Genomic DNA, 18,322 nt, shown 5'->3' with positions numbered 1-18,322 from the left:
TCCCGCGGCGGGGAGGAACCCTCGCCAGCGCTCAAGCCTTTGAAGGAACTTGGATGAGGCTGCTGGCCTGCCCTCCCGCCCAGCCACCGCGGAGTGGGGCGCGGCCCTCTCGCCGCCCCACCCGGTCTCCAGCCCCGTTCTCCTTCACCGGCCAGCAGCACCAACCGCAGCCGCTTGCCTTCCACAGAACGCTGAGGGATGGCGCGGCAAAAAAAACCCTCTCCCACCGCCCCGTGGGTAAAACCTCAGCCCCTTCTCCCCGCAGGACGCGGGGCAGTGGGAGAACAGAGGAACTGCCTCAGGTGCCCGCAGCGTGAGGCGGGGGGGGGAAGGGGGTTACCGCGCCGCGCGCGCTTGTAGCCGTTGCTAACGGTCGTACCAGCACCCCTCACTCCCCTCAGCGCCCTGCCCCACCCCAGCCCCTCTAACAAAGGAGGCCCGGGGCTGCGGCGAGGGGCGGGAGCTGCCTCTCCCCACGGGGACCCGCCCCCGTTCCCTCCACTCCAGCTGTCTCCTCCCCAGCCGGGGGCGCTGCCGCCGGCCCCGCACCTCCTCCTGCCTCCGTGGCTGCCCGCCCTTCCCCGGCGGCGGCAGCAGGGTGCCGCCGGGCGGGCGGGGTGTCTCCCAGGCGGCCTTGCCCGGATGTGCTACCCTGACTCATAGCCGCGCCGCACGCAGGCTCCGCGCCGCTGCCGCGCCCGCCCCGCTCCCCGCACACGCCTCCCGCGCCTCCCTCCGCGCCAGCGGAGAGGCGGCGGTGGCGGCGGCAGCAGCAGCAGCAGCAGGAGGGTGAGGAGGAGGAGGAGGCCGCGGCGGCACCATGGGTAAGTCGCCCCAGCTCCGCGCTGTGCAGCCCCCTGCCGCCGCCCCTCTGCCCCCGGAGGCCGCCGCCCGCTCTTCTCCGGCGGGCGGGGAGAGGCGACTGGTGTAACTTCCTTATCGGCCGCCTTCCTCCCCTTCGTGCTCGGCCCGGGAGGAGGGTCGGGGCGGCTAGCGGGGCTTCGCCGAGTCGTGTCCCCCTCGCCCCCCTTCACATCGCCACTGTGGCCACTGCCCGGCCCCGGCCCCTGCGGCGCAAAGTTTCCGCGGCTCCTGCGCTGCTGCCTGCCGGCCCCGCCTGCCGGCTCTGCCCCAGCCCGGCTGCTGGCCGGTCAGCCCCGTGGTGCTCCCCGCACGGCACCCGCCGTCCACGGTCTGAATCCAAGCGGGTCAGGGGAAAGAGAAATTCCCCGAGTGCGAAGGGGGGTTCGGAGCAAGGAGTTATATAAGGCACCCCCAGGACGCTTTCCCGGTTGCTGTTTGCATAATGGAGACAGTTGGGATAATACGTTTAGGAGATTATTTTATAATCTCCGTTCATTGTTTGTGGAAGACACAGGGATCCAAGGATATTTCTCTGGCTTTTAGAAAGAGCATTACTCATGCCTACAAATGCAGCCATATTATTTGTGCCTTTTTTTATCTAAAGATTGTAAATTAAGTAGTTTCACACTGATTGCCACTTGCATGGAGCTTCCAACAAATGCCATGTGAATTTAGGAAGTACAGTATTTGATTTTTCCTTAGAAAGTGCTCAGTGAATTTCTCTTGCCTCTTGCACAAACTACAGCTCTCCTGGTATTAAACAGCCACTGTAAAACAGAGTTCCCAGAAATCTGTCTGTAATACAGATTACAGAGATGGGTAAGGAGTAACCCCCCTCGAGCTGCCAAAGACCCAGCCAGCCTGTCAGATGTGATGGTAGGATCTAGGTTGCAGATCTGGAGGGCAAGGAACTGTGGTTCACAACCAGGGTAAGAGGGTGGCAGTTCCTGAATTCAGCTCAGGGGTTTGACATCAGCACTTCCTGTGCCTTAGGTAAATCAGTAGTTTCTTTGCAGATCACACACATCTTTCACTTTAACTAGAAGTTTCCATGGCAAGAAGCAGTTGCAGTGCCTCAGTTTTTCTGATTGTAAAATGAGGATAAGTACTTACTTAACTCCTTTAAAGCAGTGGTGAACCTTTGGAAAATGGTTCAGATTAAAAGCTTCCAGGATCAGGCATGAGCCATAACTATCAGATTTTATCAGAATTAGATAAAACTATTAACAATGTAGTCAAGGTCTCTCTTTTCATGTAGGTGTAGAAGACAGGACACTAGGATTTAGTTTGCGTATGTTTCCTGTCTCTATTCACAAAGAAGGACTATTAATCTCATTTTTCTGGTCAAAGTCTAGATGTAGCTAACTCTGTTTTGGCTTCCAAAAATAAAAACTTCAGGGCATCAGCTAAAAGCTGTTCAGAGAAGCTGGTGCAGAACGAACCCAGCATTGCTTTTTAGACAAGACTATGCTTCTGTTGCAGGCAAGTTTGTAAACAGTCTGAGAATTTGCTACAGCTTGCTACATAAGTAAGAGTTGTTATAGTTATTTTCAGGAAGACCAAAATAATTTTCCTGTAGAACCTATCAGCACCTGTCCATAATTGCCCAGAGAGATTGCTTGTGAAAATAGAGGAACCTTCCCCCCCCCCTTATTTCATCACATACCAGGGCCTCATTCCACTGTCTTTAAAATAAAAGCAAACTCTAGGTAGCCTCTGCAGCAGATCTTGTTGCTCCAAAGAGTGGCAAAGACTGAAATCAGTTTCACCTTGGCTAGCAACCAATAATGACTTTCCATGTTTAAGTTCTATGTTTAATCTCATGTAATCGGTGCACTAGCTTCCCTCAGCTTATAGTATTCTTTTTGGTAATGCATTGCATAAAAGCTGAAAATCCTTAGAATTAAATCAAGGATGAATTTGTTCTTCCTATGTAGCTTGCGTATCATTCCATAAATCATGCTCAACAAACAAATGCTTGTGGCAGAGGCTGCAGTAATGTCTTATGGTTAAACATATGGTCTCTTCTGTATTTATGAGGGTTGGTATGATATTAGCTGGTTTGTATACTAATGATATAAAATGGAAGCCCAAGCAGATGTATTCTAACTCAAATCAAAAGATTTCTGTTGTTGGATCTGCATTATCTTTACTATATAGAAATATCTCTGCTACCACTCTGGTTCCAAGTGCATATTCCTCTGACAACATTCTCATGGCAGTTTTTTCCTCCTAGAGGATAGCAATTTCCTCTCATTAATATCAGTTCTTTCCAAAATTATAATTTTTGTTGCTTGCATTTATAGGTTTTGAAGTTGTACAGTTTAAACAATAGTAAACTTTTGGCTTCAAGAGGCAAGTTGCCTTAAGTACTCCTGGCAGTAGAGCACTTTGAATACTTGAGATGACATGTGCACCACCAGTACTATACTTCTGTTTTTAGAACACTTACAGGTTTTTACTGTTCAGTTACTAACATAATGCTTCAGTTTCACAGTGAACGGCCCCTTTCCACAGTCAACTTTCTTGTTTTTAATCTTGAAAAACACAACTTGTATCCTTATGCAAACGCGCCGTATCCAAGAAAAGCTTTCTATTTTAGAGCAGTGGCCTGTGAAGGTTATTGTAAGCAGGCTGCAGTTATTCCACAGACATAAATTAATAAAATAAAAATCAGGAATTTGGTTATATATTGACCACTCAACAGTAATCCGTTGGCCCCAAAAGATGGAGAACCACCACATGTGAGAGTTTTTATGCAGAATACAAATACAGATTACAGTTTGTTTCTTATGGCATATATCAGTTTGTTTGAAGTGTTGATGCTATGGTCTCTAATAGTGAAAGGTCATAAAAATATTCTGCCATTTTGAGAATACTGGTTTAGTTAGCAGGAAATGGAAGGCAGCCTCTGCTCTGATGAAGCTTAATACGTACTTAGGTGTTTAGTTGAGCAACAAACTGCGAAAGCAACCTGCTAGTTGCACAATGAGATCAAGGAGTTTTAATAGACTCTTTTTACAATACCTAGCAGTAATAGCACAATGGCAACATAGATAAGACACACAGGCTATAACATAGATGGATTTAAGTACTGTCCGTTTAGCTACACTGTTGTCAGAAGAGAGATTTATATTTCCCCTCTCCCCCCAATATACTCAATTTTCTCTCCCAGTTTTCCTGAAGAATTACTAGGTGCAACTATGTATCAAGTTTTGGGGTCACCCGGGTGGTTCTCAAACAGCACCACAGATCAGGGTGTAACAAGCCACTCTGTCTTCAGGGCGTTGGTTCACAATAAAGGAGGCAGGAGGGTGTGAAGCTTCAGGCATGGCTGTGTGCAATATTGCTTTCAGGAAGATAGGGATAAACCTGCCTGCTTTTTATTAGAAAAATGTAATCAGGAGCCTCAGACACGAGAGGAATGAGAGCTAATGAAAAAAAAGTCTTCCATCTTGAGAGCTCTTTTGCTAGTTTTCTTACAAGAGATGTAAGCCTAATAAAACTTCTTGGAAAAGAGATATATCAGTTGCACAAAAAGATAATTATAAATTCTTTTAAAGTTTTTGCTAAAACAGACTTCTAACAACACCAGTATATTGGTTCTAGCCAGCCAGAATACACCAATTTCAACCGGTATAAAATGTTGTATCAGGATTTCCTAAAAACAACACTGATTTTGGCAAAAGTCTTGTCTTTAAAACACAAACACGGAGGAAACTGCTTTTAGACTGCATCCCTTTTGCTTCAGTAATGTTCCTCGAAGTGTGCTTCTGAGGCAGCCACAGAGGTTAGATTAGTTCTGACTGACCTTCCTTAATGAATAACTGTTCCTGTGTTCAGGCCAATATTTGTGATCTTTTGTTATTATGTGAGACTGAAACCAACCAATTTTGTCTTTAGCTTTAGGTTAAAGGCTTCATTCACAAATGTGTTTCCTGAGAACAGAATATTCAGAGGTAGTTTCAGAAGTCTGTGAGGAACATCTGGCTTTTTGTAGTGTCAAAATAAAAGTGGAAAGAGAAAGGGCAAAATAACAGCTGAAACCTGAAGGAAACAAAGCAGTAATAATGGAAATGAGAAAGCTACCAAGACAAGAATAGAAGGGAACAAAAATCCCTTAAGGGAGATGCATGGAGGGAGAGGAATACTAGAAGCAGAGGAAAGACAGGGATAATAAATGGATGAATGGAACAACAGAGGACAGAAACAGTAGAAAGAAATTAGGAGCTCTACTCTGCACCCAGCCCCCCCCCCCCCAAAAAAAAAAAAAAAGATACGAAAATGGTTAGGGTATACATGTAAATAAAATTAGATAGTTTTTACCCTCTTTTTTTGTAGTACCATTTGGCTGCTGCTGACAGTCCTTGAGAAGACTCATTATGATTTTCTATCTTCCCCAAGTAAAGCTGATTTATTTCTGGAAGTTCTGAGAGTTTAATTATTTACAAATATGTTAAAAAAAAAAAAAGAGAGAGATTACCATAAAATAGGATTTGCTCAAAAAAGGAGAAAACAATGTCATCACTGTTTTACAGGAGAGAAAGCTATGGAAATTCATCTGTGGCATCTGTCAAGGAGGTTGGTTGTTATCCCTTCTTAACTCTGTTGCAGAATGCAGTTCATGTCTTAGAATGACAAAGGGACATTAAACAGTGACCCAGTTACTTATGTAAGAGAAAACCCACTTTACGCTGTTGACTAGTCCACCTGGGTCTGTTCACATGCTGTGTTCAAGAAAATGAGCATCCCTGCTGTCTTGGTACTGTCGGAGGCATTATGATTAAGATTCTAACTTGTTTCCAGATTAAAACAGATTATGAACTACATTTAAACTTCCTGAGTTTTAAAAAGTTGATGTGTGTTCTCCAGCTAATGGAGAAATTTTTTTTGTGACAGTTTGAATTTTAATTAGATAAAGAGCTTTTCCTAGGAAGGGATTTTATAAGTAGCAGCTTTCACTGCAAGGACAATCTTCCAGGGCCTCTTTTTGTTAAATACGGTCTAGAAAATTGTTTCTATTTACAAATTTTAATTTAATGGCAACCAAACAAAATTTGTTTTGGTAGAGCAAAATAATAGTTAAAAGCCATGGACTTCTGAATATTGAAGTTCCTTTTAGTGCAAAAAATAGCTGACATGTATTAGAATTTAGGTGCGCTCCAGATATGCCTAATAGAATTTGTAAACTCTCTGAGATAAATGGCTGTGGTTCAAGGAGCCTCAAAGCTGCCCAGAGAGCCTGGAGATGTTTGTTCAGCCTGAGAGTTGTGCAGTTCTAGTTTACAGAGCTTTGAAGTTGGGCAGAAATCCTGGTGATCTCATACCGTTCTTAAGCTGTAGTTCAAGTAGATCACAAAGTTGGCAGGTATCCAGAAGAATTTGTCAAATCTATAAACCAGATAACTGCTGTTCATTTAACTCCAGATTGAGGACAGAATTTAGTGCAGGATGCTTTGGGATCTGCAAATAAATACAGCATACGTTAATTGTACAAGTATGAACTGGCAAGGCATGTGTCTTAGAAATATCTCTGACTTGAAGCACTTTCAGATATATCTTCTTCACAAATTCTGATAAGAAATGTCAGGGAATAAATGTGTGTGTGTGTTTGAAGTAGCTGGAATTCAAAATATGCATAAATTGAGACAATGTAGTTGCCTGTACAAAGTTGTGTTAAAATTTGCAGTTTGAAATAAATAAAGTGCTTTCATTTCATGCTTTCCATTCCTAGGTTAGACACAAACCTCTTATAAAAATCACATTTATACATTTAAAAATCAGGGAAAATAAAAAAAATCACACTTTTGCAAAGGAAATATTTTAAGCGATCCATTTCAATATTAGGTCCCAATTTCCTCATATTTCACAGCTCTTCGAAGCTTACTGCTTCCTAGTCATGTGTTGTAGGAGCATCTGAGGCGTAAGTCGATTCTAAGCTTTTAATAAAAGTCTGAGCTATTCATTGTGTTAGTGATAGCTCAGGGAGATTCATGAAAGGTAATAAGTGTTAAGTTCATCAGTTGGTTCCATCCACTGATACTTGCAGCCTGATGGAAACAACAATTTTGAAGAAATATGCAAAATTTGTGTATAATTTTAATTTTTTGTTGACCCTTCCTATCAGTCGAATCAGATTTGACAAGTCATTTCAGTAGCTGATTAAATCCAGTTAAGCAGGTGCTTAAATTCATATGCTGAATAGCAGCCTTTCTTTCAGGCTTAATGCCTTTGCTCTGCAAATGCACTTGGGAGTAAGAGAGGCGGAGACTGAGTGAGAAGACTGAGATTTGAGGAGGAGAGCAGCTAAGCAGTATAGGATGGATGACACTATGAGGATTGAACAAAACCTTGGAGAAATTTATCAGGGTTGCCAATGAGCCTATGGGGAACAGGCCTGTGTTTGGGAGACCTGGAGAGGTGACAGCTCAACGTCTCCTGGTAGTCTTGAGTTTGTGTATCCACTGTCAGCTGCCTGTGCCTTTTTCTGGCCTTCCTCATATACTATTATGGGAGCATCAGAACACAAAACCTGCAGTTGAAAACCCTATCCTTATTGCAATCTTCATCTTTCAGTGAGCAGAGGTAAAGTGTCTTTACCTCTAGAATACACCAGTCCCATCCACCCCCCACCCCCAGATATAACAGAATACTCATCCTCCTCTTATTCTATCTTCCATACAGTAGAGGTCTACAGTTGGAAGAGAACACTGTCATACCCAGTGATTTACAAACTCTGTTCTACCCCTTTTGCCCTTAATTATACCCAGACTGGAAACTAAAATTGCATTGTACCGTATGGATTAATTCTGTGACAGCGTTTTGTGGATGGAAGCTGAAAATTCTGCTAGCCTAGTGATTTAATGTAAATATCAAAACCCGTAAAGTGTGACCTCGTGCAAGTCTTTATGGTCTCTAGGGTGAGTGGAGTGCTTGGCTGAGGAGGTCTGTGTGTTGCTGAGGGTGGCCTGCTCTCTGGCAGCCAGGAACTCCTGTTGGGAGCGTATTTAGAAATACTTCCTGTCTTTAATGTTGGACATGACAGTCCCGTGACTTAAATTAATGGGACTATTTTAAAATTTCTAGCCTTAAATGGAACCTTACAAGTACATGTCACTATTTACAGGACCAGTAGCACACCTGTTCCCTTCTGTAGCCTTACTAAATTCATTCCTGTATACTTTCTCTACGGAGAAATCCCGTCGTGCTTGCAGTTGACAGCACCCAGTACCCTGCAGGCATAATTTGAGTTCAGTACTGCCAAATAGCTACTTGTGCTACATGAAGGCCTTGGAACGATTTCCTTAAATCAAAATGCTGTTTTATCTTGACAGCAGGAACAAAGTATGGGAAGAGAAAAGGGTTTTAAAACTAAAGGAGGATTGTACACATCTTTCTTACCTAAATCTTCCCTGGCCACAGAGTGTTTAACTTACCCCTCCTGGGCCTCTGAAGGAACTGACTGAAGTCAGTCTTCTGAGTCCAGTGTACTTAGTAAATAGCATCTTCATATCTCTGACCGCTTCCTCCAGCAATCTTAAGTTGTGCCCACTGGACGTCAGTGGATTGCTGGTCATGTTACGACCCTGTTGTACAAATACCTAAGACACCCCCCCTGCTTGAACTTCAGTGGGCAATTTAAGAGGAATTGCAGAGTGGCAGCAGCAATGAACAGTTATGCCGTATTTCCCCACTTACCTTTCTGTCTGTATTTTTTCCCTCTCCCATAAGTAGCCATGATTTTTCCTCCTTCCTCTCCCGTGTTTATCCGTTGAACTGATTTTAGGATCAGGATGTTGTTCTATGGGGGAGAAAATAAAGGCCAAGAACAACAGAACACTGGTCTGTGAACACATTAATTGTAAAAATGTCTGGTGTGATGAAATGAATGTAGAAATCCATTAATACTCTTTATGCAAATATATTTGCTCTCATCCTGCAAAACCTGTTGGGCAGTCCCCTTTCTTACCTAGCTCTCCACAAAGCTCAAGGAGAATATGCAGACATGCTGGCTCCTGCCGTATGGAATTAGGGGAAAAGCAGAGAAATGTTGGCAATAGAGGGAAAGAGATGGAATATGTATGTAAGGGATTGCTGACAGGAACCAAGCAGATTCTGTTTTTTTTTGTTATGTTTTGGGTTTTTTTAAACCTTCGCAATAAAAATTCTGTCACCCATTTACAGCAAGATAGTGCTTCAGTCCAATCAAAGATACTAATCAATACATTTATGTGCAGCAGTGCCCAAAATACAGTGTGCACTTTCCAGGCAAAAAACACACTTCTCTATCTGATGTCACAATGTATTTATTTTCTTCAAGTCTTTCCTATCTTACCTAAGAATTCTTTCTTACTCTTTGCATTCTCTTCCACATCCATCCTAGTCCTTCAGGCTTCTTTATTTCATTGCCCAGTTTTCTATAATGTCTTCCTCCTCTCTACCTCCTTCAGTTATCTGTTCTTTTCTGTCTTTCCTCCCATCACCCACTCTCTCTCTTCCTCTGGTTCTGTCTTTGTTAATTAAATATCTGACAGCTTCTTCCATCATCCACCCTTTCCACTGTCTTTGTTAGGGAAAGAATTGAAAAACTGGTACTCTACTTTCTAATTTCAAGAGCTCAAATAATTATTATTTTTTTCTCTTCAGTTAAATATCTGTTATTTACATCCGGTTTTAAATCATGCTTCAGTTTTACCTAGTGTACTTGTACAATAAGTGAGAATATATGAAAGAATGTATCTTGTAGGGAAGAAATACAGAACTGGGCCCTATTCGTGTAAATGCTATTTATACAGCATTCTTGTACCCACACAAAGCCCACACTGAGTACCACTGAAGTCATTGGGATTCTGCTTTTCTGACTCAGCTATAGTAGAGCTTAAACTGTCCTCTTTCAGTGAAACCATGTAAAATGGTATGCATCTCCTCATTATTTCATGCATAGCAATATTGACTCTCCAATTTATACAGTTGGGGGAAAAGCGGCAGACATTGGACTGATTTTGATCATCAGAAGCATTGTTAAAATGTCTTTTATTCGTAGGCATGATGCTGTACTAACATGTAGCACCTGAAGGAACTTGTCAAATGAAGAAAGAGCCATATCCTATGATAAAGAAAATTATTTGGTGAACTTGAGAAATTCATTTTTCTTAAAAATTGATGGAATTATATAGTTATGTTATATAATTTGTTAGATCAAAGAATAAACCAATTTTACATGGAGATCATTATATTAGAACATCCTCATGTAAAAGGAATAGTGAGGATGGTGTCATAAGCTATTAATATACATACAGTGACCTTTGTTCTAACTTGTAGCAGCATAGGGAAAAAGAAAAATTACGTTTTCAGAAATCTTTTTCAGAAGCTCACTTTGTAGCCATTAGATGATGGCTTTTGATGCTTTCTGATATTCCCAGAAAATGTTAGGAATCCCTCTTTGCAAGACTGCCACACATTATGACTCTAAGTGGACACTTAATCCTCTGAAGGCAAGAATGGTAGAGAGAAACAAAAAGCAATTCAGTACACTTCTTCAGAATGCGCCTTCATCCCAGAAATGGTCCGAAGCGCTTGTTTGTCTCTATGAAGGCCATAACTTCTCCGCTTAAGAGGAGGGTGAAGGCATCACAGTTCTTTTTTTGGCTGTTGGCAACAAGGTAGAATTTAAGACTTCTTATACAGTCGCTGGAAGAGACTGGAAGAGTTCTCTTGTGAACATAAAATTTGAGTTCAGTGCATGTATCTAGTTCAAAACTGATGGCTGGAAAGAGAAATGCCCTAGATAATATAGCACTTCATGTTAGCAAGGGGTGGCCTGTTTTACTTTTTCTTTTTTTCTTTAAATTGATATTAAATAGACTTTCTGATAAAAAGCAACAGCTGTTGACTACTGGATTGTTTTTAGCCTACTTAGCTCTTCCAGTCCTGAACAGTCTTCTGTACTTTGGTGATCACAACAGCAAGGTGTCACTTGGAAGCCAGCATACTTAGCAACTATTTAAACTAAACTGCTTTCTTTTCTAAAATCGGAAATGGTCATCAACAAAACAGCATTTTTGGCTGTACATAAAGAACTTGCTGTATTTTTTTGAAGGCTGGTTAATAGGCACATTTTACAAAATTACTTTATCTTTGGCAGGTTTTTTGAAACATAGGCTTTTCTGCTTGACCCTTTTTATGTCTTAAAAAAAAAATAGAAGAGCCTGTTAATTTTTTTTCCCATTACCAGAAATTTATTTCTTACAGTCAGAAACACGCCGAGGAGCCTGTTTGTGGATTAAACTCTGTTTGGGCAGACAGAGGTGTAACTGTGAGATCAAGGATTAGTTACCAAATTCGAAAACTCAGGAATTCTTGCAAGCCCCTGATTGTTTTCCTTCTTTCTTCTCCCCAGACTCATGTACCTCTTGCAAAAGCAACCATTGTAACAAAACAGGCTTTTCTGATTTTGCTTACAATTTGGAATTAAAACATTTTTGGTTTAACACTAATTGTTGGCCTCTCAAAGAACAATCAGAATGGTCACTGTGTTTATTGTATTTATATAACAGTGAAATATTCTTTACTTAGGCTTTGATCATATAGGATGTGTTAAGACTTTGGTGTTATTTTTGAACACCTTCAGAGGGTCAGTGCAAGTTTAGAAAGCAGATTCTGCTTGCTTACATGAGCATATTATTCTGCTCTGTATTTGTGGAACTAATTTGTCCTCAGAATTCAGCATATCATTTGAATCTTTTCATTCTAGAGGTTTCTGCTGCTTCATCTACTGCAATCTAAGGGTAACGTAAAAGTATCAGACAAGAAAGTCTGGTTGATATGATATGAAAGATCCGCATGCTCAATACAGGGCTTATAAAGAGGCATTAATTTAATGAAAGTAAAACTGAGACACGACTTCTTTAAATTGAATACAGCAAACTCTCGAATCACATGTCTAACTGCGTGTTGTAGTTTTAAATGACGCTGTATAGCAGTGCTTTAAGTGACCTGGTTGCAGAGCATTTAGAAAAGGTAATCTGTTGAAACCAGCTTTGCTGCTGAAGCCTCTGTGTAGTCAGATTATGGCCTTCATTCCCCATTGCCCTGTAGTATGCATAAAGTGACTGCAAATTTGATTTAAGATGGTAATTGGGCCCAAATTGTAGCTTTTATATTCTGTCTGGACATAAATGACCATAGGATAATGGGTAATAAAGTGATGGGTAATAAAATGATGCCCATGGTGCCTTCATATTTGAGATGACTTGAAGAAGTCTCATTTTTAAATACTTATCATGGTTTAGTAGAATTAATGGTTTTAAAATCTGCATACAGTTTTCAGGCTGCAGTGACTCACAGCTGTGGAAGCCAGAAAAAGCAGATGTTTGGTACACTGGAGAATTTGCGGCACAAAGGAATTAGGACTTGTATTCTCAAAAGACTGATCAGTGTATCATGATGTCAGACCCAGATGAGGAAATCTGACTGTCATGCTTAAGTGTGTGTTGTAGGTTTAAATGACGCCGTATGGAGAGAAAAGGCAGATGTGCTGGCCGTGGGTGACAAACGGACAGTTACTGATAAGATCTCTGAGTTCTATCATTAAAAAAATGAAAAGTGAAGCAGCGAAAGAAAACCAAGCTCAAATTTAACCCTCCTCAATCTGTTTCTTTAAAAATGTGAAAGCAAGACCAAGACAGCAGATTGTAAAAAGGTGTCTTCCTCTCTACTCCCATTCTCATGCAGGATTTAAGGTTGATGTATTTCAAAAGGTTGCTATTGACCCAGATAAAGAAATAGGAAATAAGTGAAACCTAGATTTTTACCTTGAACTCTGAAACGTGAAAGTAAACAACTAGCCTAACAAATGAAAGGCATGCTTTGCAAAAGAGATACTGGTTCAATATATGTGAAAACATTTGCTCCTAAAATGTGGTTTTCTAGTATGACACCGCATCATTAAAAGAGATATTGAGGTGCAAAAGGTGTCATAATGACAGCTAGAATTAAAGCCAGCATTTTTAAAGGCCTGTGTTCAGACCATAACTCCATGTTCCCCTCAAAATGTAACGTTTCTGGGTATTTTTATAATTATTTCATTTTATGCCTATCATCTCCTAACAATTAATAGGCTGGGAAGTTTCTAACCATTTGTTTTAATAAGAAAGTAGAGAGTTAATATACTTTTGTAGTTCTACTAGTAAACAGTTCACAAAGTCGCCTCTGGTATTTCTCTTTGTTTGTGTCATATTCACTGTTATCTCAAAAATTTTGAGATTTTTTTTAACCACAGTTCACATTTCTAATGCTTTCTTTTGTTTTCAGAGATAGAAATAATTAATAATCTTTCCTCAGTATTAAAATATTGCTACAGAAAGCAAGCCTTATTCAAGCTCTTTTTGTTTGCCTTTATAACTGAAGACCACAGTGAAAGGGAGTCTACCTTCTCTGGTCTTCAAAGTTGTGGTCAGATCCTTCTGGAATAATATAAAGGACTTACCAAGTCAAGATAATTTTACATCATACTCAACAAGTTGCTTTTTCCCAATAGTAAGACTTAACCTCCATGATATCTTACAATCACAGTCTGTCGTCTTATATGTGGGAATTCAAGCAGTTCCAAAAAATACACTGTTGAGTAAATGCAAGACAAGAATTTCACAATAAAAATTAACAGTATGTTAGCAAGAGAAAGGAAATAATTTTATACATACAAAGGAGTCATCTCGTATTTGTATCTGAGGATTTTTCTTCTTGACCCCCAAACTGCTACATGTTTTGTAGAACAAAAGGGTACTTAACTGTTTGGAAAGAAAAGGGAAAGATTTGTTACATAAGAGGTAGACAGAAGGAATACTCAGATCAGGATTTTCCCAATCTGTGCTCTGCTAATTTTTAGTAAAACCAAGCAGTTACATTTCTGTCACACAGAAGGACTTTGACGTACCTGTAAGAACCATGTCCTACTTGAAGGCACTGTAATAAGCCCTGTGATAGAAACAGTGAAGGTGTTTTGAGGTGAAATTTGAACAGATTCATGGAATCATAGAAGAAATGCAGAATTGTTATTTGGAAGGATTTTGAAGCAGGAGTGTTGCCAATGCTAGAACCAGGTCAACTATGACTAGCTACTACTTGAAGTCTCTATAGTCTGTGTAATGTCCCTTCAGGTAGCTGCAGTCCCCCCCTAGCCTCCTCTTTGACAGACTGAAGAAGCTCCCAGCCTCCCCTTACATGTCATATGTTGTGGGCACATGCCCACCTTCGTAGCCCTGTCCTAGACACTCTCCCATTTTTCAGTATCCTTCTTGATCTGGGACACCCAGAACCAGAGAAAGAATTTTGGGACATGCAAATCCTTGCCAGGCATCAAGCAGAGTTTTGATCTGCTGGCCACACTCCTAATATAACCAATATACAGTTTGCTTTATTTACCTTGAGAGCATGCTGCTGCCTCATGCTTTACTTGGCATCCACTGTAACCCCTGGGTCTTTTCAACAGTTTGTTCCCAGCCTGCATTGATGCTTGGGGTTATTCTGCCTTAGCTGCAGAACTTGGCACTTATCCTTATTAAACTTCATAAGACTTCTGTTGATCCAGTCCCCAAATTTCTGAAAGCTGCCTCTGGATTACTGTTTGGTCTGCCAGCCGTTCCCCCAAATTTATTGTTATCTGCAAAAGATTACAAATACGTATCTACCTTCAGGCTATACTGGTTTCAAACACAAACTGCATACTCAAAATCTGCGTTTAACCAGTCCGTATAGGGCTGTGTTAGACTCATGTTTAATTTTTTGATACTAGGTAAAGCAATGATAAACAGTTCTTATCTGTGACTCCAGGAAAAGTAAAAAAATCTGTATACTTGAAAAAACATCTAGGAGCGTCAACTAGCATTTGCAGTTGCAAGTGAACAGGAGTTACTGGCAATCATTTAATGCAAGTGAATAGAGGATGGCAAACCTTAATTTGTGCATGCCCAGCAGACTTAATTCTGCAGAATCACACTGATGATGAAATATGGATTCTCAGGTGTAGCCTAGATGGGGTTTTGGCTTTTTCTGTGCTACATGACTTAACTGATGAGAAATGCATTGAGATTGACTTGCAGGGGCAATTAATGGGAAACCATTGGGTCTAGATCTCCCAGTCATTCTTGTGAGAGCCCTGCTGAGCGTGGCATAGCTCCCACCTTGTCTACATGTCCAGTTTCCTTTCCAGCTAAGCAGGGGACAGTGCATGCCTTGAGCTTTCTCTTGACATGGAATGTGATGAGCCAGAATGCATACTTAGAAGCTCTCCCAAGTCCCCCAGTTTAGTTATAGCCACAATTTGTCTGTTATGGCCCATATCTGACTTAACTATAGAGATAAAAGCCCCTACCTAAATTCGGTTTGTTTATCCAAACACGTTGTGCTTTTACTTACTATTTTTTTAGTATTTTTTTTTCAGCTTCAGTAATAAATTTTTATCAATCTGGAGCAAAAGGAAGCTTTTCCAAGACAGATGAATCTACCCTAGCAGAGTTACTTGGTAGCATCTGCTACTATTTTTATCCCTCTAGAGCACCTATGGTGTAGACCTGAAATAAGGACAATCACAATTTCTGCTCAACTAGATCAGAATGATTCCTTTTGACAGAGGCATTTAATACTTCTCTAGTGGGACATAACTGCACTGATATTCAAGGGATTATCACAGTGGATCCTACTCACAGGGAAGACAAACTTCAGTATCAAAGGGTGGCAATGCACAGACATGCATTTCCTGGGATATTTTAGATTCCTCAGTGCTAGTAGAGTTTGTTAGTTCTCTTCCTCTGGGGCTTCCAGTAATCTTTTGCTTGGAGGAGCCCAACTCTGATTACACATGGAAAGTGCTGACATAGAATAGGGGAGGGCTTAGTCTGAGAAGACCCAATGACTAGCTGAGATACAGAAGGAGCTATGCATGTTGTCTGCTGAATTTATAGGGGATTTGAAATTACCAACAGTTACCAAACTACTACTCATTGTGCCTAGCTGCCTATTTTAATGAGATATGAGGAAGGAGAAAGACTGCTTTTTATCTTGTGCTTATAGCTGAAACATTAGCAATTTTCCTGATAAATATTGCTTTAAGGATCAATTGCTGACTGTATTAATAAATACTACCTCAATAACATTCCATACGAGGCTTTTGTGTGTTAATAAAATGGAGAGGAAGGATATTAAACCTGATACTGCTTTTTTAAAATTTTTATTCTTGTATGCTGCTTCTGGAAGTAAATGGAATACAGCCAGCAACAAAGCTGCACTGATCCATGCCTGCTGATACAGAAGCATCCTGGTCTTTTCCTCATTTCTTTAAAACCTCAGCATATCAACAGTAGTCAAAATTGGCAGCAGCTTTTGGCTTGTGCATAATCCACATGTATACTCCATTAAACGTGTCTCTAAGCTTTCTCCCTGTAATGTATGACAACTTCTTTTCTCCACTTCCCCTTCCTTCCACTTTCAAAGGACCAATTATAATAAAGAAAATAATGTTTCAGAAAAAACATAATTGGAAAACTTAATAGAAGAAATTCTTTCCTCAAGTGTGGCCCCTTTGTGGTTGGCATCTTGGGGAGTTGTTGACTCCCATATATGCTGACCGAGAGGAATTTCCTTGGCGCAAACACTATAAACATATGATACAGAGAGGACCATGCTGTTCCTTAATGTTGATGCAAGATGCCTGGTGGAGGATGGGCTAGGGCACATTGCTGGAGTTTTTCAGACTACTGACAGATTGTTGCAAAGATTCTTTGTGTCTCTTGACTGTCAAGCAGTCCATAAATAACTCCTCAGGGCACTCAGTTATGCTAAAGGCTGCAGCATCCTTGTTACATGCAGGAGCTGATCAGGAAATCACCTCTCAGAAAGTCATGCTGGGTTTTGACTTCTGTTCTCTGCGTCTCTGCCTTCTCAAGTTATCGCTGCATCTTTTAGCTCTAATGGCAAAAGGACTGGCAGTTGATCAGTACCTCAGTCCTTCTAAGAGTCTGTCTATGTTGGGTAGTTTACAGACATTATAGACCAGTGTAATAGCATAAGTGCAGTTAACAGTGATACAATTCTCTGAGACAATGATTGAAAGTGGCATAAAATAAATAACATTAATATCCTTACCTCAGTGGAAGTTTCTCCGTAGATGCATGGTTAGGGTCAGACTGCATTACACATATGCTCTGGACTTTAGGTGCTCATTCCCAGTGTGGCATTCAGAAACCTGAGCAAGGATTTTTGGATCTCTAAATAGACAGTGCCTGGAGAGTTCAGAGTAGGATCAACTACTGAGCTCAGCAGGAAACCACCCATAATTAATATGTATACCATTTCCTGATCAGCAAAATTCCTGCATTAAGCCCACAGCCTGGAATTATTTCTTAGATGTAGATACCTGCACCTTTTCTATGGAAGTCTGAACCTTCATTCCTCCTTCTTTTCAAATGTGAACGGACGAAGAGGCACAACTGGGTTACCACTGTCACCTTCCTTGGGATAGGAACATGTTTATGCAAGAGAGAGAATAGTCTTTTCTCTGCCTGAAATTGAAGCTGTATTCTTAAAAAGACCAGAAAACCAGGCTTAATAATGGTATATGTTCATAGCCTATCAGTCAAAGTATGTTTTTTAAAAGGTGGAGGTGCTTAGTTCCAGCACTTTTTCCTGTGAGTGTTCATTTGTTTTATGCAATGATTGCTTATAAAATATATCTCAACAGAAGAGGTAGAAGGTGTTTCAGTCCTCAAATGAAAAATATAAAAATCTGATTTGAGTAAGTTTCTGGAAAATTTTGTTTAAATCCTTTCAGGTAGAGTATAGCATTTGGTTTATTTTTATGTTTTGGCTAATGTGCAAAAGGCACTTTCACGTTTCTGCCATCTACCTTCAGCTGGACGCTAACGCCTTTCTCCAAGAATTCCTATTGTTGCCTGTGTGTACCGGGCACATTTTAAGAAGGGCCAAGGACAGTCACTCCCTCAGAGATCCTGATAAAGCTAATACATCAGTTTGGTTATTAAGCTGCCTGAGAGGACTAGGAAAGTTCTGGATTTGGGCTTAAGCTAAATGCATTTCCTTTTTCAAAGGAAAAAAGGTTAAGTTTATTTAGAATTTGGTGACAGGTGAGTGGGACCATGGGAAGTAGGCTTCCTAGAGTCATCTCTGTATAAACCTGATTTTTTTTTTTTCTCCCTTGTGAGGGTTAGTCAAGATCTGCTTGGTCATCAGAGGGATAAATGTGCAGTGGACATTCTTGACCTGGGGTCTGTAACCATTTGCAACTGTATCCAGTTATCACAAAACCTTGTATCCCCTGTGAAACACATCCCCAGGATTTCTTTGTCCTCCCCATCTATTAGCTCTGCCCTTCATTCTAGAGACCTGCAGATTGTATGCAGAGCCTGACTCCTCTCAGTTTCTGTCAACATGACTCCTTACTTAG

The 18,322-nt window shown here is 40.9% G+C and overlaps 1 protein-coding gene across 2 annotated transcripts in view; it reads left to right on the top strand.

Moving 5' to 3' along the window:
• The first annotated feature begins 606 nt into the window (after positions 1–606).
• RAP1GDS1 (Rap1 GTPase-GDP dissociation stimulator 1) overlaps positions 607–18,322 on the top strand; it is a 101,897-nt gene continuing 84,181 nt past the window's right edge. Inside the window, exon 1 of one of the 2 annotated variants that reach the window (XM_074147128.1) lies at positions 607–824. In XM_074147128.1, coding sequence (XP_074003229.1) covers positions 821–824 — 4 coding nt within the window. In that variant the 5' untranslated portion in view covers positions 607–820. The remainder of the gene's footprint in view (positions 825–18,322) is intronic. The other variant, XM_074147127.1, reaches the window with a different exon arrangement.

This window comes from Numenius arquata, chromosome 5 (genome assembly GCF_964106895.1).
Source record: "Numenius arquata chromosome 5, bNumArq3.hap1.1, whole genome shotgun sequence".
NCBI classification, from domain to species: Eukaryota; Metazoa; Chordata; class Aves; order Charadriiformes; family Scolopacidae; genus Numenius; species Numenius arquata.
Note: the sequence above shows the minus strand (reverse complement) of the source record. Positions and strands in the feature narration are given on the sequence as shown.